The sequence below is a fragment of the Colius striatus genome, chromosome 1 (genome assembly GCF_028858725.1).
Source record: "Colius striatus isolate bColStr4 chromosome 1, bColStr4.1.hap1, whole genome shotgun sequence".
Classification (NCBI taxonomy): Eukaryota; Metazoa; Chordata; class Aves; order Coliiformes; family Coliidae; genus Colius; species Colius striatus.
The window spans coordinates 141,770,576-141,795,708 of NC_084759.1; the positions used below are offsets into that span (position 1 = coordinate 141,770,576).

The 25,133-nt window shown below is 38.4% G+C and overlaps 2 protein-coding genes across 3 annotated transcripts in view; one reads left to right on the forward strand and one right to left on the reverse strand.

The window, feature by feature from the left end:
- The window catches only part of CACNA1C (calcium voltage-gated channel subunit alpha1 C), a 486,392-nt gene extending 486,043 nt beyond the window's left edge, over window positions 1-349 (reverse strand). For both annotated transcript variants that reach the window (XM_062009912.1, XM_062009929.1), the window contains exon 1: window positions 220-349. In XM_062009912.1, coding sequence (XP_061865896.1) covers window positions 220-349 — 130 coding nt within the window. The remainder of the gene's footprint in view (window positions 1-219) is intronic.
- Window positions 1-25,133, forward strand: part of DCP1B (decapping mRNA 1B) — a 50,149-nt gene that overhangs the window by 13,117 nt on the left and 11,899 nt on the right. The window contains exons 4-6 of the mRNA XM_062009943.1: window positions 13,375-13,441; window positions 15,611-15,746; window positions 24,987-25,115. Of these exons, the coding sequence (XP_061865927.1) occupies window positions 13,375-13,441; window positions 15,611-15,746; window positions 24,987-25,115 (332 nt within the window). The remainder of the gene's footprint in view (window positions 1-13,374; window positions 13,442-15,610; window positions 15,747-24,986; window positions 25,116-25,133) is intronic.

A 25,133-nucleotide genomic window follows, 5' to 3' on the forward strand; every position in this document is an offset into this window, starting at 1 on the left:
GGTCAATCTACTTAACTCATAGATTTGAGAATCATCAGTATTGTCTATCTTGTGGTAGCAGGATCACACATACAAGACTTTACATAAAGTACATTCTCCCCAACAGTGGAGTTTGATACATTATAGAGACTGTTCTATTTAAATAAAAAGAGAGTACTTATCCCAGCAGGTATATACCAGTACATTTTGCCTGCACACAGCTGGATGATGTTGTCTTACCTCCAGGTTTGATGTAGAAGCAGTTAAGCTGGGTTTCATGCACCAGTTTCCCCTTGTACTTCGTCTCAGATTCCCCTGGCTGGTGGCTGGGTAGTGGGTGATACGCTTGCCGAACAAAGGCTTGAAACATTTTGAAATTCCAAGGCGTGTTGAAACAGCTGAAGTTGAATAAATTTTCTACATGTAGTAAAGGTGAATTCCTTTTGGTCACTTGTTTCTCACTTCAGTTATTTTATGGAATAGCCTCGTACAGAAGTTTAAACCTGGATGTTGCCTTAAACTACTGACAACTTGATCTTTTGATCTGGAAACTATTTTCTAACTCTTTGAAACCTCTGCAGTATCTGTCACATTATCCTTCCTTTCCTTGCTCTTCAGTCCTAATCCTTTTCTTGTCCTCTGTGCCTTATGCTCAGTTGGAGCCTTCTCCTCCCTCTGTGGTTTTTTCAGGAAAACTTGGATTGAGAAGTGAAGATAATGGGCGCCATCCACCCGTCAGCTCATCACCTCACTGAGCCATGACAATCTCTGGTTTCTGTATATCAGCACTGACTTCTCTGATAATATCCTCTTGTGTTTGAAAAAAACAGATTTGTCTAGCAGGGGGTGGACTTCACTCCTGACATAGCCAGAAAACTTCTCTTGGAATGTGCGCTTGCTCACTCACACTCTTTTATATGTGTGTATATATATAAAAATACTTGTAACCTTCTCGCAAAACACGGAAGATAAATATGTGAGCAAGTGTATCCCACGGTGTGTATACAAGCTGCTCACTTCTGTCTCGTATTGATTTAATAGAAGCTCGAGTGCCTCATCAGCTCTCTCTTCATCAAAACAAGCCTTAAATCGGCAGTAAACAATACTTTTCAATTACGTGAGGAAAAAGAAACCCTTCTCAAGTATAAGAGAGCATACCCTTTAAAGGACAAGGAATGTGTTCTATACAGAAACACGGTGCAACTGCTCCAGTGGCATTCCACTTAGGCTGCAAATGCAGTTTTGCTTTTTTGTCTAAACTGGTGTACAAACTAGTAACAGCGATGGACTTAATATTTGCTCTCTGCTATGCTTTCATGGTTAAAGCTGAAGCCCAGTTGTTGGTTTTGCAATGTAGAGCTTGCTTTAATAAAATATAAGATCTTTATATCAGAATATGTTGCTTAAAAGCAATCTTTTGGGGAAAAGGTGGCTTTTGCCTGGTGGCTTCATTGTTTTGTACATTCATGCTCCTAGGTCTTTTGGAGCCTATTGCAGTAATCCAGAGATCCCATAGCCAGGGGAAAAAAAGTGATGTGAGATGATTCAGTTGTTTTCACCTGAAGTCAGCAGATCAGAAGTCAACAATAAAGGGACTACTAGGAAGATCCTTGCTGCTAATCATCTGGCACTGATCACTGTCTTAGGATATGGACTTTGAGCTCCACCACTTCTTTTGACTCTGCCAAATATACTCTGTTTGTTTCATATTATTTGTTTCACAGCATACAGTGTTAAATCCTTTACACTGGAATGTATCACATGTCTCAATGAAGAGGTTAATGAAATCTCATAGTGATTAGAAAAGGAGAGAGATATATTTGAATTTCTATGTAAGGTATTGTATGCCTTCCTGTAGTGCTTTGCTTCTTTTTTTGTTGTCATCTCTCTTCTGTTTTTATTCTTGTTTCTCTCATGAGTTTTTTGTACATGTTTCAAACAGAAAGCTAAGTAGAGGTTCAAATTTTCACTGAGAGTGTTAAAAGCTGAAGGAGGGGAGAGATTGAGGAAGTAGAAGATGATTACTGATATGTTTTATTACTGAGGGATTATGCATGAGCTAGTAAAATACTGCTGACTTCTGAAGCAAGATGAAATATGCACTTTCACTTTCTGTGTGAAAACAATACAATTGCTGTAATGAAAATCACCGAAGGCAAAACTCCAAATTTTTGTTAGAATTTAAATGTGTCTCCATTCTGTATTCAGCAATCCAAAATTGCAGGGTACCTCCCAGTGCTCTTACTGTGAAATGTCTAGCTGCTAATATAAAATGAATTTGATAAATGTGTTGGATTACAGGTTTAAAACAAGGAAATGTTTACTGCTTAAATTGCATTTTTGCGGTGACAAACTTGATCACTGGAGTACATTCTGTTTCTCCCTCTGTACATATACCCACACAGAATGACATGTGTGCAAGAAGGCAGAAAAGTCAGTAAACTGCTAATGTTCATAGTAATCTGAACACTAGCTTCAATAGTTAAATGTTTAAAAGATAAACAAATACCTTGAAAAATAATTACAGGAATCAAAAGAAAAAAGCCATAAGGTAATTCAATGAGATAATACTTGTATCTGTATGAAAAAAAAAAAATCAACTTTCAAAAGAAGAAAGTAGTTCATAAAATATTTTTTTTTAATATTTTTGTTAATATGTTAAGTTTCATAATCCTTTGTTTTTCAAGCATGTAAAAATACAGTGGCCACATGTGAATAATAAAGAGTCCAACGTGCAGCCATCCACTGAAATGTAGGTTGTTAGCACGGCATGAACCAAATCACAACTGCAGTAAATCTGTTACTGTTTGCCTATCATTAGGTGAGAAGAGTGAAAGTCCTTCCTGTGCCTGTGAAATTGTTTTGTATCGTCTCATTAAAAATCATACTTAAAAATTTTCAATGACAGCTTTACAGGTAAGCAGGAGCTGTAGAAGGCAACATAACAGCTGACTATGAGAAGAAATGGCTACAGACTAGTAGAGAAGAACCTTTTAATGTGTTGAATATAGCATGTTAACGTGAATATAGCACGTGGGGAGTCAATAAAAGCAAATGTGTAAGATATTCTGTAAATATGAACTAAAAGTTAGAAATTTCAGTAAGTTGGCTTTACCTTTGCCTATTTCTATGTGGATATTTTTATTCTTTTTCTAACCATTTCAGAAGTAGAGTGGTGTAGGAAAAATGAAGAAAATGTTTACCTCTAAAATAAAGACATGTAGAGTATACCAATGGAAAAATACAAAGTTGAGAGCTTTTTAATTCTGTTAATCTTCTAGTATTTCTTCAAGAACAAGTGTGTATATATACACACACACACAAGCAACTTACAATTCTGTTGTTGCAGGTTAAGATCTTAGTCCAGATCTGCCCAGAGGGTTTGTGGAGTCTCCTTCCTTGGAGGTCTTCAAGACCCACCTGGACATGTTTCTATGCGACCTTATCTAGGTGACCCTGCTTCTGCAGGGGGGTTGGACTAGATGATCTCTAAAGGTCCCTTCCAACCCTACCATTCTATGATTCTATGATCTGTAAATGTGTTTCTATTACTTGGGATCTGAAGGTATGCAATTAAGAAGTAAGAGAGGAGATCACAACAGTCAGAAACATCACCTATAGTTAAGGTTGCTTATTTCCCTCATAAAGCTCTTGCAGTTGTTCATAATTTTGTGGGAATTAAACCATTTGGGGTGACAGCTCATCAGATTGATTGTAGTCAAAGTTCAGAATTCAGGAAAAAAACTCCAAACATAAAATAACGTGCCATTGAATACCTATTTGAGATTAAAGTAGTCTTCTTGCTTTTTTTCCCCTTCTTTTCTATTTTACTGAAAAAAAAAATGCATGAGCAGAGTTTGGAGAAGAATTTGGCCTCAACTGTAGCTCTAGAATTAGAGATGTGCTTTGACCGTTGGCAGGTACCTCAGAGATGCACTTTCAAAACACTGACACTATATTCTCGGATTTGACTAAATTCTAAATAAAACCATAAGGTTTGAATGCTGATGAGTCCTTTACCAACTGTGTACATCACATGCAGTAGTAGAGCAGGCTTTATCTCCATAGGACTAAAAGCCGAGATACGAGAGAAGAAACATATAACAGAAGCTGCTGCTTTTCTTAACCTAGTGGAAGGCAGGTTGGAAATAAAAAGGCTGCAAAATGAGAAGGTGAAGGCATCTCTCCTTTTTTTCCTTTAAAATAAAAGCAAACTTTTTTTTGCCTCCCAGTAAGGAAGGCAGTGTATTCCCATCCTCCTTGATTTAGGAGAGTTCCTGCTGCTTTTAGCTGCCAGCAACAATGTGATGTGCACAGAATCAAGAAAACAGTGTGATTTCTAGTTTAACCTCTTCCATTTGTGATGGTGTTATGTTATTGTAAACTTTGCTGCCGATAGAGGATATGGATATATATTTAGCCTGGATTTGTGTAATGATATTTTTGTGTTAGTTCAGATGATTCCTGTAGATCAGGGTGTGGCTTTGTTTCAGTGCACTGAGGACATGTTTTATGGTTTACTGTTGAATGTTATCACAGAATATAGAGCACCAATAAGCTAATACGGGTAGTAGTTTTAAATGTTGAGGATTTATTTTTTTTTTTACACTGAGCCATTCTCTGATGAAAGTTTTTCACAGGAAGGATGCTTTTGTTGACTCAGGATGTTTTGATTTAAGTTTCAGACTTACTGCAGACTTCTTTACTCTCCTCTCTGAAGTCAGGGTCTATCATTTTTCTGTATAAAAAATGAAACAGTATTTTCACCCACCACTTGTTTGTTGTAATAGCTCTTCACTTAGCTTTTACACTCTTTGTTTAATCATTTCTGTTACAAAAGGCAGTGGAGCTCCTGTCTGATGTGGACATGTCTGAAGTCTGTAGTGAAATAGTAATGGGAACCACTTGTTATTTAAGAAAAATTTATAAATTAGAGCAATAAAAGGTTTGTTAAGAACAACTTGTTATTCAAGCAATTTATAGTCTGGCACCTATATACTTCCTACTTTTATTTTCAGTGTCATGCCTTATCATGATTTAAAAATTACTTGGAACTGATGATGCAATGACATGGGATATGACTGGGAAACCAGTGGTGGTGGTGGTGGAAATAAATGCACTGAGTCGGATAAATCATAGAATGGCAGGGGTTGGAAGGGACCTTTAGAGATTATCTAGTCCAAGCCCCTTGCAGAAGCAGGTTCACCTAGATCAGGTCGCATAGGAACATGTCCAGGAGGGTCTTGAAGAACTCTAAGGAAGGAAACTCCACAACTCCTCTGGGCAGCCTGTGCCACTGCTCCATCACCCTCACAATGAAATAGTTTTTTCATAGATGCTATTCTTGTGTGTATTTCGTGTAGTATCAACAGAATGTGAGTTTAAGGGAAACTTTGCAAATTCAATTTGCCTTTTGGCTCTTTTCCAAGAAGTGAAGAACCTGCTGATGGACTTTTACATCTGCTGAGCTTTATGTAAATAAATGAATCAATGGGTTTTAGAATTTCCTATAGTACTAACATGACTTTAGCTTTGAGACTGTTTAAGGGACGTTCCAGTGAGCCAGTCTTGTTTATGTCTGCTGTGGAGTTGATCTTTCTTTTTCCTAAAGAATTTCTGATAAATTTGGTTTAAAAATCTGCCTAAAGTCAAACAATCACTGTAGAGCCATAGTCATGATTTGGTAATCGATCCACCTCTCCCAATTGTCTGTTTTTTGCCTCACAAATTCAGAAATATTTGCTGTCCCTATCTGGAAGTCTACAAATTTGTCACTCAACTTTCATGACTGGTAGAAAATGGCAGGAGTATTTCCGTGTCCATCTAATTAACAAAAAATTGTTCATTGTGTTGATTTTTAAGGCATAGTTCCAGGCACAATTAAGCAGATGGTGGTGAGGAACTTATTCTTGACTTCAGTGGTGTTGCCAGTTGTTGGCCACTCTCAAACTATGTGTTTTGATGGAAAGGAGTTTTGAGAGGCTTTTGCATTATGTTGGGGTATTTATTGTTGTATATTTTTTTTGTTATTTTGAGGTGGTTGTTCTGTTTAAGCAGCTAGCTTGAATTACTCCCTCCTCACTTGAGATTGATTGATAAAGCTGAAAAACAGCTTTTTTGATCTCTTTACATGATCATCCGTTTGCATTAAGAATAGGATTTTTTTCCCTTTAATAACTGGAGCTTTTTTTCCCTCCTTCTTCATGTATCATGTTTTAAACTTTTGAAATAATGGAAATACCAAGTTGTTCTTGTCCCTGTCTGTATTAAAAGTTCCCCAAGTATATCAGGAAAGAACAAGTGTCTGATTGTTTCACAGGTTGCAGCAGCTTTTTGGGAATTTTAGTTAAGCTCATAAAAAAATACAGACTTTTGTTTTTGTTGCTTGAAAAACTTTTACCTCGCTCCAGTTTCTTGGCATTTCTGTGCCCATGACATCAGAAAACTTTTGGTTCCTTGCTAAGAACTTCCAGAAATAACAGGATGAATCTAAGCTGACTTTCCATTATGTAGAAACGTTTGGTTTATGTTTTTTTTTTTTTTATTGTGCTGCTTTACACAACATAGAAAAGCATGCAACTTGAAAGTTCCAGTCCTGCTGATGAGCCACATCACTATCCATATGACATAATAGAATTAAATTTAATTTTTTTCTAATGTTTTGTTTTTAAATGGTGAAGTATCTGAGCAAAATGTTGTATTTGAAAGAACTTCAAGGCTGTAAAGAACTAAAAGAACTTTAAGGCTCCTAAACTAACAAATACTAAAATTAAGGCTGCTTGTGCAAACTCTCTTTTTTTGAATTTTAAATTAAGATATCAGCTTTTGCAATAAAGACTTTGCTCCAGTCTGAATGGCTTTCACGTAAAGAGTGGTTACTCAATATTCTGTGTTTCCCTTGTTAGTGGTATGTGAGTCTCCTGCTTTATTATAGAGCACTGAAATTCTGCAATAGGGACAGAACTATTAATTGGGTTTTTTCTTCTTGTTGTTTTCTGTGATACTAATAAGTATAATAACTGATAACTCATGAATAAGCTGAATACCTTGCTCAGATTAGAAGTAGTATTTTTCCCATTTTACAAATTGGAATCCTAGGGCAGAGTAGTTCCAATTACAGAGATCAATTAAATGCAGTGTGTCTGACTTTAAATTGCTTGAGATTGCGTAATTTTTTCCAACATATTTATCATTCATATGTTCAAAAACAGTTCTTGCAGACTTCAGTTGAGATTATAAGTAACTGGTGTTTTTGCAGGTTATGAACTCAAATCTTACACCCAGGTCTTGGACATCAGATCAGATCAGGGAAACAAAGTGTACACACGTCAGTAACAGCCACTTAAGGTGACATTTCACAGCTTACATATCATTGCATAATATCTCTGGGGCAGCATCAGAGATGGAATAAATCCTTCCAAGATAGCATGCAGCTGCCTTAGCTGCAGGCTTTTTATATCTTCTCTCCTTTGTTGCAGTCCTGTCTTGCTTTATGCTGCAGAGCAGGATGGTCGAGCTTCAACAGACAAGTCTCCTTCACTACTTGAACCTGAGCGGAGTGGAAGGATCATCTGCTTGTATTGTAATTGTAAGACAGTGTCATGGACAAAAAGAGATAACGTTTGTGTAGGAGTAAAAGAGCACAGAATTAACAGTGTTCTTTAATTCATGTTTTGAGTTAAGAACTCATAAATTAAAATTATTGTTGTGGATACAACCTACTTTGGTTCTCTTTTCATTAGGCCCTGAAAAGTGAAGGCTGCAATACTCTAAAACTCTAGAAAAAAATAGGCAAGCATTGATCATTTGCTAAATAGTCAAATATTACACGAATAACAGATAGCAAAGAGAAAATGTGACCAACATAAAGGCATCTGGCTGCTTTGTGAGATGTGCATAAAGAAATGTGGATTTACATATTCAGCAGCAAGAGTGTAAGCCATACATAGGTAATAAAGTACCTTAAGAAGCATGGTATCAAGTATAAAACATGAAAGTTGAAGAATAATTTAATATTGACTACCAGCAAGTGTAAAATGCTTTCTAGATAGGAAGTCTCTAGTCAGTAGCAATGATATTTCTGTTTTTCTTTTTACCAAGCTTCAATACTATATGCAGTCTATGGAACAACAGCTTAAATATAATGTTTTGCAGGTACACTGAAACCAAAACTTTGACGTCATGGTTTAGGCCCATCAGGGAACAAATGACCACGATTAGCCTCAAGTACCAAAGACCTGAGGATTGCTAAAGGGCAGGGAGAGCTTAATTGCTGCTTAAGGTCCGGGACGAAACAGACCAGGCTGCTCGGCTTGGGGAAGAAAACAAAATAATTTAATGCAACACCAACTAAAACATAACCTTAAAACCCCAAAACATAACCAAAATAAAACAACACAGAGTAATACGACATAAAGAGTCCGACCAGCCCTTTAAGAACACCTTCTCCCCACACCTCCCCTCTTCCCGGGCTTAGAGTCTTGATCCTGGTGTTCTAACCTCCTCCCCCCGTGAACGGCCCAGGGGGGCAGGGAGTGGGGGTTTCAGTCAGTCTGTTCCCAATAGCTTCTGCCCTTTGTCTCTCCGCAGGGCAAGTGGGCTCCGCACCCATCCTCCCTGCAAGTCCGTGGGGTACCTCACACACAGGGCAGCCCTGCACACGCTGCTCCAACATGCATTTATCCTGAAAGCTGCAGCTCCTTTCTGCCTCTCCTGTGGGTTTGCTCTGTGGCGCGCAGGCTCTCCAGCATGGCCTGTGCCAGGGCCGCCTCCCCACACAGTCCCTCGCCCGTCTGGGTGCACTCACATGGAGCTGCTGGTGGCTCTCAGTCCTGCCATGGCCCTCCATGGGTTGCAGGGGTACAGCCTGCGTTCTCACCACGGCTTGCAGAGGGTTCTCTGGTCTGGTGCTCCTCCTTTCTTCCTCTGACTTCTAGAGAGGAAGTCTCTAGTCAGTAGTGATGATATTTCTGTTTTACCAAGCTTCAATGCTATATGCAGTCTGTGGAGTAACAGCTTAAATATAATGTTTTGCAGATACACTGAAACCAAAACTTTGATAATGGAAACGTCTATCAAAAAGACAAAAGACTAATAGCTGGAACTGAAGCTAGACACGTGAAGAGTAAAAGAATCCTAGAGAAATGCCTTCCTTTTTAATAGTATACTTAGCATGAATTATGAAAGTTGACAAGAAATCCTTTATCATCGTAATAAATAAATAAATGTTTCAGATTTTGCAAGGTTAGAAATTGTCATCTATAATTCTGGTAGATAGCAGCTGTCAGCTTCTGCTTATAAATAGTATCGAGTGCTCTAGTGTTTGTGAGGACAGGAGAAATCTGTAGCCAAAAATTGAAAATTGTATGGCGGAAGCTGGAGAATTGGCTCTGAAGTCGTGATTTGAAACTTAAATAGTATACTTCCTGAAATTCAATTACTGAGCTATATTAAAGGAGCTTCACAGATTTTGTTCACATTTTCCAGTTTTGATTTGAGTAATTTACCTTTTTCAAATCCTAAAAATGCCAAAGACTGTTGTCTCTTAATATTAAATAATTCCATTTAGATTTTTTAAGTAGTATATTTAGCTTATATCTGTTCAATATTAACTGTATCTTCTTTATTTGATAGCTGCATTATATCTCCCCAGTTTCGTGTAATGTTGTTAGCTACATCATAACTTTGGTGCCTTTTTTTTCATCTTTAATGTGATCAATTTTTTACTAGATCTCATTTCTTTTGGTAAATTGCTTCAGAGCAATTGAAAGTGGATGAATAGATGTGTACCATCTTACAAGTATAAAAATAGCTGTCCTTATTGGGCTTTTGTTAGGTGCTTTTCATGTAACTGACTCACTTGGTTAACAGAAGATACTTGACTTGGATTTGTTTTTTTTTCTTTTTCTGTATTTCAGAATAACCTCTTCTTGGATAACTTTATAGCTGAAGCTGGGCCTAAAAGTGACTTAATAGATGTGACTCTTAGGGACATGGTTTACTGGTGGACTCAGCAGTGTTAAGTTAGCAGTTGAACTTATTTATCTTGAAGGTCTTTTCCAAGCTAAATTATTCTATGTTTCTGTGAATATTTCTTCTTTTGTGCAGCAGTAGATTTTTTTTTTTTGTGCCTCTGCTGTTTAGTGATTCATTTGTGTCTGTGCTGCATCATGACTGATTTTTTACATGTGAACATCTTAGTGAAATTACCACTCTACAGATAATACTTAAGTCAGGATTTCCTTTTTGTGAAACTGTCTTGATAGAGATGGAAGGCAGATAAAAGTAATCTGTTTAGATTTAATCCTGGTAAGACATGCAATGTTTTCATCCTGCTAAAAAGCTTGTAATCAAATTTGTATTGTATGTGTATTTAGTTTTTATTAATGGAGAGCGTGCCAGATTCTTTGCTTGACAGTTACAGTTTGTAATTGTCTTTGGTTATTTTGCTTGTACTGGAGTTTTACATGTTGTCATACATATATTTTTTTCTCTTTTTTTGTCATTTTGCATTCATCATTAATACATACACATTTTTACTGCTATTATTTACATTTTTGTTTCCTTAAATGTAGATTGTAGCAGAATAGACTACTGTAGTAAGAATTTATGCCATGATTACTCCAGGTGATGAGTACCCAATATGAAAACATGTTAGTGTACTTTGGATACCTGGTAGGTGAGATTTCCACTAAGTTATTGCCTTCTTACTAGTACATTGTTCTCCCATGTGTGAAAGAGCTCAAAGTACCTTGTGCCGCAACAAATGGAGTGTCAGTGTGATTATTTCTCAAGTATATTTCTGAAGTGTTCGTCTGTTCTGGACCGATGGGAGAAATGCGGAAGGATGAAGAGGAGGATTGTCCACTTATGAAAGATTTCACTACTGAATGGATGAGCTGTAAGCTTGGAGGATTGAGTTTTAGTCTTAGCTTACTTTCAGCTGTGCTTCCTAGCCTCAGCTGAAAGTAGCATTTAACTGAGGTTAGAAAGTAAGTGTGGGTGTGTAGATGGGTGGATTTGAAGCTGATGTCTAGGCTAGAGGTCTCTGGATCTGCAATGTACTGACTTAAAGCTTCAGTTAAGGTGTGATGTTGGAGTGGTGGTTTGGTCTGGTGGGACAGGCAGTAATTAGTGTCTTTCTTCTGTGATCTGAAATGGATACGCATTTGTTTGAATTGTATTTCAAAATATTAATTGTAGTTCTGTAAAATCAGAAATAGTCTTTTGTACTGGTAATCAGTTTACTTGTGTTTGTCACTGAGTTCAGGTAAGCTAGCTTGATTCTGCTGTTGATTCCAGTCCTTCAGCTTTCAATGGCTGGAAGCACTGCCGTGTTTCTATGGGGCTGTCAACTTTCAAATTTATCTGATATTCATAAATACCCTAAGACATATCTGATCAGTTGGCCAAAAGGTGAAGTTGTTGCACCTGTCTTGGCTATTGATGATGCCACCATTAGTGGCAGACATAAAAATAAACCAGTTGAGAGGATTGAGCAAATGGCCAAAGTTTCATCAGCACTCCTCTGCATTGGAGGGTCATTTAGAACAAAGAAGAATCTTGATTAAAACAAATTTGGCTTGTCTGGGGTTTTCACTGTGCTTACTGCATTGTAGCAGTGAAAAATAGAGTGTTCCTTGTAATATGGACAACAAGAAGTTTTCAAATGTGTTTTGTCAGAAGAAGGGTGACTAGTTCAGCATAATATGTCGGTATTTTCTAACCTTGCAAATTGTTCACACACTTTTTCTACAGGCTTGCGGTAGAAAGGATGCTTGCTGGAATGTGTTAGAATATAAATATCTATTTTAAATATGTGTTTTAATATTAATATCTATGTTAACAAAAGGAGATTATTTGTGCAGTTCAGATCAGCTCTTATGTTGCACATTTGTAGACTCACTGGCATGTATGATGTTACTTACCTTTTTTTAGGTGAACAATAGAAATCATCATCACACTTCTAATCGTAAAAAGGACTGTACATCTTTTATTTATTGCATATCTACAGGATGGCTGTTGGTTTGAGGGGGTTTTTTAGGCTTTTTACCAGTACGCTGTATTAAACAGTTGAACCATTTTTAGCTATATAAAAGGCAACACATGGCCAAAAATTTGAGGGGGAATAGAGATAATATTACACTTGTGTCTTTCAAACAGCTGCACATTTGTTTTCTTTTCAAACATTAGCAAAGCCAAATTATACTTCATATGCCACGGTTTTAGTTCTGTGGAATTGAGAAAGTGATTGCTTTTGGATTCTGCAAATATAAGGAAATATTACATGATCTGGGTCAGTGTTGTAATTGTTTTTAAACAGGTACTCAATACATTTATACCTCTTTCAAATAAAATGTAGCCTCTACTATGTTTGAAGACATGTTAGGAATTACCACTTTTAATAAGATTAAAGCCTTAGTAAGATACTCTCTGCAGTATGGTAGGAAGGGGAAGGGGGAAAAACACAGTGGCTACCTGTTTGCTATCATATCATGTAGGAGGAACATGGATGATAGGCAAGATTGTGGTGATAAGAGAGTGGAAGATCAGTGTTAACCCTTTAAGTGATTTTCCTTTCCTTTTCTCACAAAAGATTTGTACTTGAGGTTAAAACTGGGCCAGTCACCCTGAATAATGTGGACAGATTGTTTTGAGGCAGTGTTGTAGATTTGTTCCCCAGGCTATCTTACAAGAGCTATGTAAGATGATCATGAATGGAAAAAAGCTCCCTGTTCATTATGGTAGAAGCTGCACTAACTACAGCTCTTACCATCATGAAGGTTTCATTAGCGGTATGTACATTTGAGAATCTTAAACTACTAGTAAATTTAAGTCTGTTTTTGCTGTGCAAAGCTGCAGGTACTTATGTTAGTGGTTGATGGAACTTAGATGTAGATTTTCTTATCCTGGGATTGGTTGCAGATAATTACTTCCTTGGTGAAAATAATGGCCAACATTAAAAGAAATCTGCAGGGAGGCTGATGTGTGTTAGTACTACCAGAACAACTCTGATACATAACATAGGCCTGGAAGTTGTTGAAAACTAAACAAATCTTGCTTGCTTTTATATGTATGTAACACTACCTGCAGTACAGCAGTCACTATGGTCTAATGGATGTGTTATGTTGACTGAAAAAAACTGACAGACAAAAAGCTCTTAAAGAAAGTAAAAACTCCAGTTTAGTGTTCTGAAGAAAAGGATCAGATACCTCCTCCTTTTTTGAAGGTTCAAAAGCTAGTACTTTACCTCCTTCATTTTTATGTTTATAGATGGGGAAAATATAAGACAGAAGTAAACTTAAGAATTTCATTACAGGTCACTTTTAGATATCTACCAGGTAGTATTGCTGTTTGAGAAGATGCTCATAGTTTGTGTTTGATGTGCATTTACAGTGTCCATATATGGGATTTGGTTTTATGATAAGGAAGAATGCCAAAGAATTGCAGAGCTCATGAAAAAGTAAGTGATGGGGTAAACAAGACTTTTTGTGCTTTTTTTATGTATGTATTTCTGTACATACATGCACATTATATTGCTAGAATGGTTATACCTTTCTATTTAAAATCTGTTTTTATAGTCTTTGTTGCAAGTAAAATTGTTACATACCTGCATTTTGTATGATCAGAAATAAATCAGTGTTGCGATGCATTTTCATAATTTGCTGCACAGCTTTCCAGCTATGTCTCTGTTTCCTGATGACTCAGAGATCTGTTTTGAAGAATTGTGTTCTGTGGGGTTTTGATATATTTTTCAGTTTGCAGAGATTTTCTTTCTTAATGTTGCTGTTACTTTTTTTCCCTATATCAATGTAAGTATGGGCTATCATGAAGGCATACTGTAACAATACAGTTTCTGTGGGGTATATCCTGTTTCTACATCATGGCTGAATTCCTGCTTCCTCATTCCTTAGCAATATGTACAAAATTCACTTCAGTTTTGGTATATAAAGCAAGATTCTAATTAGCTTTCAATTAATTATTTTTGTGTATGTAGTAGTATTATTTTTCACATTATACAATCTTGAATTTTGCAATCAACTTGGAGATTGACATTTCAAAGAGAACTGCATTCTCAACTGTATTTTAATTTAACAGTGTCATGGACAGGGCTTTTTTTCAGTGCCAGTGCTTTCTTCACATGTCCAGGATGGATGGGGTCATTCTTCTGCTCTGCCCTCTGTTTGACCTAGTGATGGGCTTGTTTGCAATGGTCCTTTGCTTATGACTGTGTTCTGCAAGTTTTTGTGTTTGTTCAGAGGAGGAAAGAGCCGAAGTGTTACAGATTTTTATCAACATATACAACCTACATTTTTTAGAGGTATAATGTGGAGTATCTATTAAAAGGGCCTGATAGGAATGGGCAGAGATTAGATATACGACTTGCCTGCAATATACAAAGTTGGACATATCATCATGTTGCAATTCTTTTAAGGGACAGGAGGAGGGATGCCATAGAGTCAGGTCTTTGTCATCCCCAGAAAAGCCACGGGAGGCAGATACAGTCAAGCTGACAGCATTTGGTACTGACAGAGTGCAATAGAAAGACACTGACAGACCTGTGAATCTCTCCTTTTCAGGTCATCTGTCCCAATCTTAACAGCTTCTGTAGCCAGAAGCATGCTGAGGAAGTGACATCAGTTTTGATTTCCAAAGTTACCAAGTGCCCAAAAGCCCATTTATGTGCCCTGCAGCAGAAGTCCAAACAAGACTCGTGCTCATACATCTCGATTCATAGCAAAGTGGTTTAACTCTTCAGCCACTACGTTCCAGATAGGATTTGTAATAAACACTGACTGGGAAGGTAGTCATGTTTCCTCTGTATGTCTTTTTAACGTAATACCTGCTGCTTTTCTTTTTGCAGTGACAAAACATTGTGAAACAGAGACTGTGACAATGGTAGGGTTTGTTTAGAGGGTTTTGTCGGTTTTGCTGTATATCCTACAGCTCTAAAATAAATCAGTTGTGACCCAAGAAATAATTGATGGGCATGAATTTACAGAAATAAGCAGTGAACCCTAGGGAAACCCAGGTTTTTGACAGCTAATTTTAGTTAACTAGCTCAAGTTTCAGTTGGTGGTGATTAGGTACTCTCAAACTGGTAATTTACTACAATAAAACTAGTTTTCAGAGGTTTCCTGCAATTGTAAACCACACGTAGTGGTTTATAATAGTAGTGTTGCATATAGATTAAAAAATACCTTGTCACTCAGCCAATTGGCTGCATATTTTAATTCCCAGCATTCTACAATAATAAAACAGCTGGGGCAGGAAATTGGTCATTTGCTAGTAGTTAATGACTGATTTGTGTGTGTTTGCCATCCTCCACCACCAGCAGAACTGAATAAGACTGTAAATTCCCTGCTCCTTCTGGGTGTAGAAATTGTGACTGAGTTACAGAAATGTTAATCTTTGGCCAAATGTATTCAAGATTGGAGAAAAGAAATAATCTCACTCTTGTTGAAATTCTGTTTTAATATGGATCTTTTAATTGAGATTTTTGACATGTTTTAAGGTAGACACGGAAAATGAAAAGGTTTGATTACTTATTGTAGAGTAGTTGTGGTTAAAATTTTTATATTTTACCTTTTTTTTTTGTCTTGTATATTCTCCTCACACCTCCAACTTTCAGCCTAACTCAGCAGGAACAATTCAAAGCACAGCAGGGCACAGGAACAGGAGTGTCCCCAATGATCATGAATTCTGCTAATAACAAAGAAGTGGATATCCTACGGATGCTTACCAAGGCCAAAGATGAGTATACCAAGGTGAGCCTTGATGTCTGTAAAAAGGAGACCTTTCTTTTCGGTGATACTCTGATGCCAACTTGCTCACATTTTACATTTTAAAACATAAAAGATTTTAGTTTGTTGTTAAAGTAGTTTCAAAGTGAAACTGAGTTTTGTCAGAATTTGCTAAAGATTCAAAAGAAATGAAGGCCATCAATAAAAACTTCTGAAAGGAGAACATGTGTATGACTGATTACTTGTTGAATGCTAGGAGATGAGAGCAAGTATAAATTGGATTTGATTTTGACCCTTAGAGTTTATTTCTTACTGAGTAGCAGCTGGATGTTGTGTTCTCTTTCTGGGTGAAGTATCCAAACCTGCTAATAGATTCAGAGGTTTCTACAACTAACTTCCTTCAGAAAAAAACTTCAACAGTGAAGTTTCTGCTTTTAATTGTGGTTGTTAGCTGCTTTCAGGCACTAATGGAAGGAAATGAAAAGGTTGAAATGTAGTATGATTTCAGCCCATGTGCTGCTTTTGGTCTTCCGAGGCTTCTAAATAAAGAAGTGACTAATGGACTAATAATGTTCTCTATTATTGAGCAATCAAAAACGTTTTACTTTGGGGAATAAAAATCTAATAATTTTAACTAGTCATATATATGCTACAAATTGGTGCAGAGCCTGCAGGTTCCTACTGTTGTTTTCTATATTTTATATGTGTTGTCGGGCAGTAATAAAGCTCATAAGTGTTCTGAGTCTAGAAATATATAAATCTTAAATATAAGCAATTTAAAGAGAGAAAAAGGTTTTTTTCTGAAATGTGGCTACTAATAAGATCCTCTGAAAAATAATAGCATGCTATTTAAGTTATGGTGAAATGTCGCCTTTTTGTTGTGGTACAGCTTCTTTTGAAGCTCAGGACTTTCATATTTTCTGTCATAGGGACTTAACATATTATAATGGACAAATATTTCCAAAACCAGGTACCTTTTCTATGTTTTAATACTGAATTGGTATCTAATCTTGGCATAGAAGAGTGTGATTTGAGATATTATGAAATATTTAAGCAGTTTTCATTAAATAACCTGAAAAATACTGTCAATGGAAAACTGGAAGAATATTAGTCTGTCTTCAGAATCTGTGAGAAGGTAAGAAATCTAAAAAATGTTACCTTCTATTTCTACATGAGCCAACGAAAGAGAGGAAATTCTAGGAGATCTGTTATTTAATTCTGTTTTTCCCTGCAGATAAGATCTTTTCCAAATTTGTTTTTCCTTTCCTTAATTTTCTCCATTTATGGGTGTCATGGTTTAGGCCAATCAGGGAACAAAAGACCACGATTAGCTTCAAGTACCAAAGACCTGAGGATTGCTAAAGGTCAGGGAGAGCTCAGTTGCCTCTTGTGGTCCCAGACAAAACAGACCAGGCTACTCGGCTTGGGGAAGAAAACAGAAAATAATTTAATGCAACACCAACTAAAGCATAACCATAAAACCCCAAAACATAACCAACATAAAACAACACAGAGTGGCACAACAATAAAGAGCATAATCAGTTCTTTAAGACCACAGTCTCCCCACCTCTCCCCTCTTCCCAGGCTCAGAGTCCCGATCCTGGTGTTTTTACCTCCTCCCCCTGAACAGAGGGGCAGGGAGTGGGGGTTTCAGTCAGTCTGTTCCCGATAGCTTCTGCTGTTTGTCTCTCCGCAGGGCAGGTGGGTTCCACACCCATTCTCCCTGCAAGTCCATAGGGTATCTCACACACACAGCAGCCCTGCACGGGCTGCTCCAACGTGCATTTATCCTGAAAGCTGCAGCTCCTTTCTGCCTCTCCTGTGGGTTTGCTCTATGGCACACAGGCTCTCCAGCACAGCCTGTGCCATGGCCAGCTCCCCACACAGTCCCTCACCCGTCCGTCTGCACTCACATGGAGCTGCTGGTGGCTCTCAGTCCTGCCATGGCCCTGCATGGGTTGCAGGGGTACAGCCTGCATTCTCACCACGGCCTGCAGAGGGTTCTCTGGTCTGGTGCTCCTCCTTTCTTCCTCCTTCTCTGGCTGTGGGGTCCGTGTGGTTGCCTCCATCTTGTATCACTCTTGCACCTCCTACCAGCACTTCAAACTCCTGTCCCTAAATAGTGATGGCAGAGGCACCAGATTGGCCCAGCCAGGTCGGAGCTGGGTCTGAACCCCGGAGCCAGGGGAGAGTCCAAAAACTCTTTACTGGGTCTTCACTGCAACCCCTTCCCCCTGTTACCATGCAAAAGCTGCTCCTTGCTAAACCATGACAGTGAGATTGCTAAAGACATAATGTGAAAACTTCCTCTTTATCTGGGATGTATCAGGAGTATCTGACCTCTGCATCAATTTTTGTATTTACTGTCAATATGGTTCAGAGCAGTCATGCTTTTTGATTGCTTTAGGTCATCTACTCCTTTCCCAGTGTATATCTTAAGTCTTAAAGTGCTGACCTGCTGAAATCACATCACAAAAGTGGACGTCTGTTTGATGCGCCTAAAATAACTGAATAACTTCTTCATTATTAAGCACACACTACCATTTGATAAGAAAATAATTTCTGGGAGTGAGCAAGCATAGCCCCTGGACTTCTGTTTCTGTTCTTTGACTGCTTCTTCACCATCTTTCAGCAAAATGTTCCAATGGTTCTACCCTGACAGATGCCTTAGCTTTTGATGTGTTAACTGTGTGAAAGACTTAATAGTAGGATTCAGCAGGCCTAGCTTTCCTGAGGGCACTGTGCCATACTCAGCCTGGATGATTCAGAATTTATGCTACTATTCTTTAAACAGTCTGCATTAGTTCTGTATGTCTCACTTGATCAGGGCTCAGACTGGAAATCCTTACTCCTACAACTGTTCTTTGAGACCGTTCTAGTCCTCTTTTAGCATCCTTCTCTGCAGAACACCTTGCATGCCTTCATGTTCATTAATGTCATTTTATAACTGCTTTACATCAACCAGGTAGAAATCCTCAATTTCCAGAGTTTTTTAGCTCTGCACTACATCTCTGAGAACTTCAAAGTTCTCATCATCACTTTCAATTTAGACATCTATCTACAAAGCTCTTCTAAGTTCCATCAGGTCTCGACTTTCCTTGCATCAGACTTCTAGAATCTCCTCCTTGCACTTGACAAGTCTTCACAGCCCACATGTCTAAAAAAGTCAGATTTTGCTACAGAACATGAAATTAGGATGGGACTTAGTATTTCACAGAATCATAGAATGGTAGGGGTTGGAAGGGATTTAGATATCATCTAGTCCAACCCCCCTGTAGAAGCAGGTCCACCTAGATCAGGTCACATAGGAACACATCCAGGCAGGTCTTGAAGACCTCCAAGGAAGGAGACTCCACAGCCTCCCTAGGCAGCCTGTGCCAGGGCTCCCTCACCTGAACAGTAAAATAGTTTTTTCTTCTGTTTAAATGGAACTTTTTATATTCCAGCTTCATCCCATTACCCCTTGTCCTGTTGCTAAATAGAATAGAAAAAAGGGATGTCCCAACCTCTTGACACCCACCATTTAGGTATTTGTAAATATTAATGAGATCCCCCCATCAGTCTCCTCCAGACTAAACAGCCCCAATTCCTGCAGCCTTTGCTCAAAAGGGAGATGCTCCTGGTCCCCTGATCATCTTGGTGGCCCTTCGCTGGACTCTCTCCAGCAGTTCCCTGTCCCTCTTGAGCTGAGGAGCCGAGAACTGGACACAGTTACTTCAGAACTGCAGTACTGAGATACCATGCTTTTGTCCATTGTCTCTTTCCATTGACAATATCCTGTTCAGCATGAGCTTCATGTTGTATGGGTAGACTATGAAATCTCACAACACAGAGTTTGCCTGAAATGTCTCTGACTACACCAAACTCACCTAAAACATCTTCAGTGAGGTTCTTTTTGATCGATGTTCACCACTTTTTTTTTCCAAACACTTTTTTTCCACCACTTTTGTTGTCTAGCCTTTCTTTGACTTGATCTCAAAACCTCTTGATTTCTAATACATCTTTTGTAGGAGTACAGCTTTGAGCAAGACACATGACTAAAAGATGAACATGTGAAGCAAGATGTAGTAATCGTCACGTGTTGTAGCTGATGAGTACTCTTCTGGTTCTATCACTAAAGAGCACGGTGACATTTCTTTCATGCTGCTTTTTGCTGTTTGATGATGACGGCATCTGATATATTCACCTGTCCACCTGACAGTTGCTTAAAATGTCATGCTGATGCTCCTAACTTACTCATCAGCAAGGTCATGCTATCCATCTGCCAAAATGACCTTATATTCTGAGCTCAAATAATTACAGATTTGTTTGAAATCATCACAGGCTTTTTTCTTTTTTTCCTCTTCAACATACTTCTCTATACTTGATACCAGCCTAGTAGTCGTGTTATCAAACCATGGGAATGACACCCAGTTGGGTCAATGGCATTCTCTATAGGCCTTTGTGTACACTGCTGTTCGTTTTGCTGAGGAATTTGATATGAAGAATGTTCATACAGTGGTAACTCTGTTAAACTCCACTGCTTCTCACCTCAGTGTTATGTGCTTAACTCCATGATCGTGCCGACTATGACAGTGGAATCTAAGGTACCCCTGGTTTCCAAACAATTCAACCTGTTAAAATACCCTGGGGAAATAAGTGTATTATTTAACTCCTGCAGAACTCATATACAAGACCATGTTAGCCATCATGTTAAAGGAAAAAAAGTTTAAATATGTACTTATATGGGTTTTGCCCCAAAATACAGGTTGGAAAATAATGATAAGAAGGAGATATACTGAAGAAAAGTCAGCATCATTAGAAAGATAACAATTTGAGAGGGGAAAAAAGGCTATTTAATCTTACTGAAGTATCGTTTTGGTCTATGAAGAATCTGTCTACCTTCAGTTGTTTTGATATAGATCAGGTAGGAGCTACAGGAAGCACTTATTTGGACTATGAAAAAATTTCCATCTCGTAATTAATTAGGCAAGATGCTTAACCGTCATGAGAGACATTAAGTCACCAGCTTTAATAGCTATGTTAGTGTTGTAGACTTGTCTTCTACACTGTTTTTTCTTGGCTTCTTTCTGTTGGGATTTTTCATAGCAACTCATGCATAACTATTTTAAATATTAATTGCTTAGCAAAACTGAAACTTCAATTAAGTGTAAATTTCTGACGAGTGCTTCCAGTAATCAGACTTTGAGTCATAGAGGAGGGAGGTGAGCATGGACTAGCTTTAAAAGATGTTTTGCTTACTATGAATAGCCTTCAGGTTTTGCTCTTCGTTTGAATTTTGGGATATCTTTAGTCATCAATCTTGTATCACACTGTGAGATAGGTAGCAAGGCTCTGGGTGAATAATTCTAACAGAATTATTTCTTTTGTTTTGTTTTGGGGATTTTTTCCCCCAGAGAGGGCAAAAAGCGCAGCTGAGCTTAAATATGTTTACATGTTGAATGTGGCCTACTCAAATCAGCCATGAGGCAGTAGCTACATTGTTTTATATTTAACTGAAGTTCAATTTTGCTGTCAAGTTCTGCATTACTGGCTAAGTCAGTACTTTGTTCTTCATGTTTTTTCCAATCTAATGCTTGGGGAATTTTCTTACTTTATGCAGTCGAGGTATAGCAGGAAAGAAGAGACAGATGCTTGTTCTTTCTTCAAACTGAATAGCTAAACACTCCACCATCGCATGATTGTCTGTATAGACTTTAAAGTTACTCTGAGAGCAACATTTGAACCCAGAATTGTCATACAATAGAAGAAAGCCAGGTACATAAGTGGAGCTATACTTCTACTTTGCAAGATGATGTCTTCATAAATACATTGCAGAAGCCTTTGACCATTTGAACACCCAGAAGATTATTTTTCAGCAGAGACTCACTAAATCATTGAGGCTGGAAGGGACTTCTGGACATAGTCTAGTCCAGCCTCCATGTTTACAGCAGTATCTGCTAAAGTGGGTTGTTCACAGTCATGCTGGGTCACGTTTTAAGTCTCTCCATGGTCAGCGATGCCATAACTTCTTTGGACTACCTGTTCAAGTATTCAAACATCCTTAAGTAAAAAAACCTTTTTCTTAACTTCAAACAAGATTTTTTATGTTCTGTTTTTTGCCTTTTGCCTCTTATCTTCACTGAGCACCACTGAGAACTGTCTGGTTCAGTTTATCACATTGATATTATACTCTGAGTCTTCTCCTCTGGAGTCTAAGCCTCTCCTTACTTGACAGGTATTTAAATCAACTTCATAGACTTCCAGTGAGCTCACTCATATATGTCTATGTCTTTTTTTTGCTGGGAAGCCTAGAACTGGACGTAGCACCGCAGTGCTTGGTAGAGGAGTCTAACCCTTGGTCTCACCAGTGCTCAGCAGAGTTGAAGGATCATCTTCCATGGTTAGCTGGTAGTGCTCTGCAGGATGTAACCCAGGATGCTGTTGGCCTTCTTTTGCCACAAGGGCTTGTTGCCAATTTGCATTCAACTTCTTGTCCATCCAGGTCCATTTCTGCAAAGCTGCTTTTCAGTCAGTCAGCACCAACTTGCACTGCATGGGGTTATTCCTCTTCTCCAGTTTCCCTTTGTTGTACTTCATGTTCTTGTCAGCCTGTTTCTCCAGCCTGTCAAGGTCCCTCTGAATAGCAGCACAACCATCTGGTCTATTAACTACACATCCCTCATTTATATTGTCTGCAAGCCTGCTCTGCCCTATCTTTCAGGTCATTAATGAAGGAAGTTAAACAGTTGTCATGATTCAACCCCAGCCAGCAACTAAGCACTACACAGCTGCTCTCACTCCCCCTGACTCCCAGTGGGATGGGGAGGAGAATCAGGGAAAAAAAAGTAAAATTCATGGGTTGAGATAAGAACAAATCACTAATTAAAATGAGATAAAATACAATAGTGCAACAATTATAATAAAATATATAATAATTGTGATGAAAAAGATAAAACCCAAGCCAAAAAAAAAGTGCTGCACAGTGCAGTTGCTCACCAACTGCTGGCTGAAGCCCAAGCAGCAATCTGACCCTCCCCACTAGCCCATCCACATTATACACTGGGCATGATATTCTATGGTATGGAATAGCCCTTTGGCTAGTTTGGGTCAGCTGTCCTGGCCATGCTCCCTCCCATTCTCTGGCAGGGAGAATTTATATTCTCATATAAATCCAAAACACAGCCCTGTAGCAGCTACTAGGAAGAAAATTGACCCTATCACAGCCAAAGCTAGGACAGCACTATTGACCTCAGTGTCAAACTCTGGGATATACCACTAGTGACTGGTCTCCTGCTGGACTTCATGCCAACAGTATTTTGAATCCAGCAGATCAGACAGTTTCCTATCCACCTCACCGTCCTCTTAGCTAGTCTACATTTCAGCAGTTTATTTTTTATGATGTTATGGGAGACAGTGTCAAAAGCTTTGTAAAAGTCAAGGTAAACAATATCCCTTGCTCTCTCTTCATCCACTCAGCCAGTCATCTTGCTGTAAAAGGCCATTGGGTTGATCAAGTGTGATCTCCCATTTGTAAATCCATGTTGGCTGCTCCCAGGAACTTTTTTTTTGTCCTTAATATGTTTAGAAATGGCTTCCAGTGGGAAGCCATTTGTTTCATCACCTTCCCAGGGATCAAGGTGGGGCAAATTGACCCGAAGTTCCGCAAATCTGTCTTCCTGCCTTTCTTGAAGATAGTACTGATACTTGTTTTCTTCTAGTCCACGTGAACTTTCCCCCAATTCCTGTTACCTTTCAAAAATAGTGATTTTACAATGAGAGGGGCAACTCTCAGCTCTTATGAGTGCGTCCATGGTCCCATGAACTTGTATATATCAGTTTTGCTTACATGCTACCTAACCTGATATTTCCCTACTGAGGTTAAATCTTTTTCACTCTAGACTTTCCCACCAGCCTCAGGAGCCTGGGATTCCTGTTGCAAAGTGTTGCAAAGAAGGCCTTTAGTACCTCCTAGAGGCCTTAGAGTCCCCTTGTGAACTCAAGTTCTGATTTACAGGACCTGGAACCAGTGTGTATTTGTTTACTGTTGTGGTAGGTGTCAGAAAATGTTTAAATCTTCACTTCTGTATATCGAGCTGGGGAGCCCAGAACTGGACACAGTTCTCCAGATGAGGCCTCCCCAGGGCACAGTAGAGGAGGAGCAGAACCTCCCTCGACCTGCTGGCCACACTCTTCTTGATGCATCCCAGGATGCCATTGGCCTTCTTGGCCACGAGGGCACATTGCTGGCTCATGTTCAGTTTATTATCAACCAGGACTCCCAGGTCCCTCTCTGCAGAACTGCTCTCCAGCAGATCAGTTCCCAGACTTTACTGGTGCATGGGGTTGTGCCTCTGAAGCATTCTTGCCAGATAGATGGCTAGCTTTTTGTTAGTTAACTCCTTAAAAAATCTTTCTAATTTCTTGGTTTCAGTTGTATGACGTGAAAATTGCTTCCAATATACTGTTTTCTACTGACAATAGCATTCCTTGTATACCCAGTGCTTCTATAGTTTTGTTGACTATGTTCTTTTTTTTTTTTTTTATAATGTAAATAAGACCATCTTATTCACCTCTTCCTATTTCATTTATTATTTCTCTTTCATGCGGCAGTTTCTGTGCCTTGTTTCTGAATTAAATCGCGCTCTCCGTCTTCATAGTCAGTCTGTGTCCCTGATCACTTTTAGTCATCTGTCTCTGCCCATCTTTTTATAAATACAGTTATTAATCCTGTCATGTTCAATAAGGAAACATAGTGATTCTATGTTGATTACATCTTTAATTATTTTGCTGTGCAGGTATGGGCATCTCCCAAGTTGCCACAATGGGGAATGTTTATGTAAAAGAGTTTGAGTTATAATTCTAGGTTTTAACAAAAAGCATTTAAAATGTTTTTTATAGGCACATTAATCCTTCATGCATTTAAACTACTAGCTGTGTTTCTGTTGCTTGGTTTCTAAGGTGCATTTTAAAAATTAATTCATGCTTTTTTAAGTGCAGGAAAGGCAGAACATAAGAAGGAGAACAAGATGTAAATTAGAGGGAAGCCTCATACTCAGGAAGTCTTGGAATCAAGTGTTTATTTTTACATATGCTTAGTGCTTTTAGAAAATTAGGTTGCAGTTGTTACAGTTCTTTCAATAGCCTAACATTTCATAATCAGTGCTGCAACTGGTGTTTTTGGTTATTGAATACCTGTCTGTGTCTGCATTTTACTGTGGTGGAGAACTAAGGGAAAATATATTGTCACACTTACTAAAAGGATATCTTTCTTTTCTGTTGCAGTGTAAGACTTGCTCAGAGCCAAAACAAATAACCAGTTCCTCTGCAATCTATAACAATCCCAACCTAATCAAACCAATTCCAGTGAAGCCTAGTGAAAATCAGCATCAACGAATATGTCAACAAAGCAAGGTAAAATGTTTGTTTGTT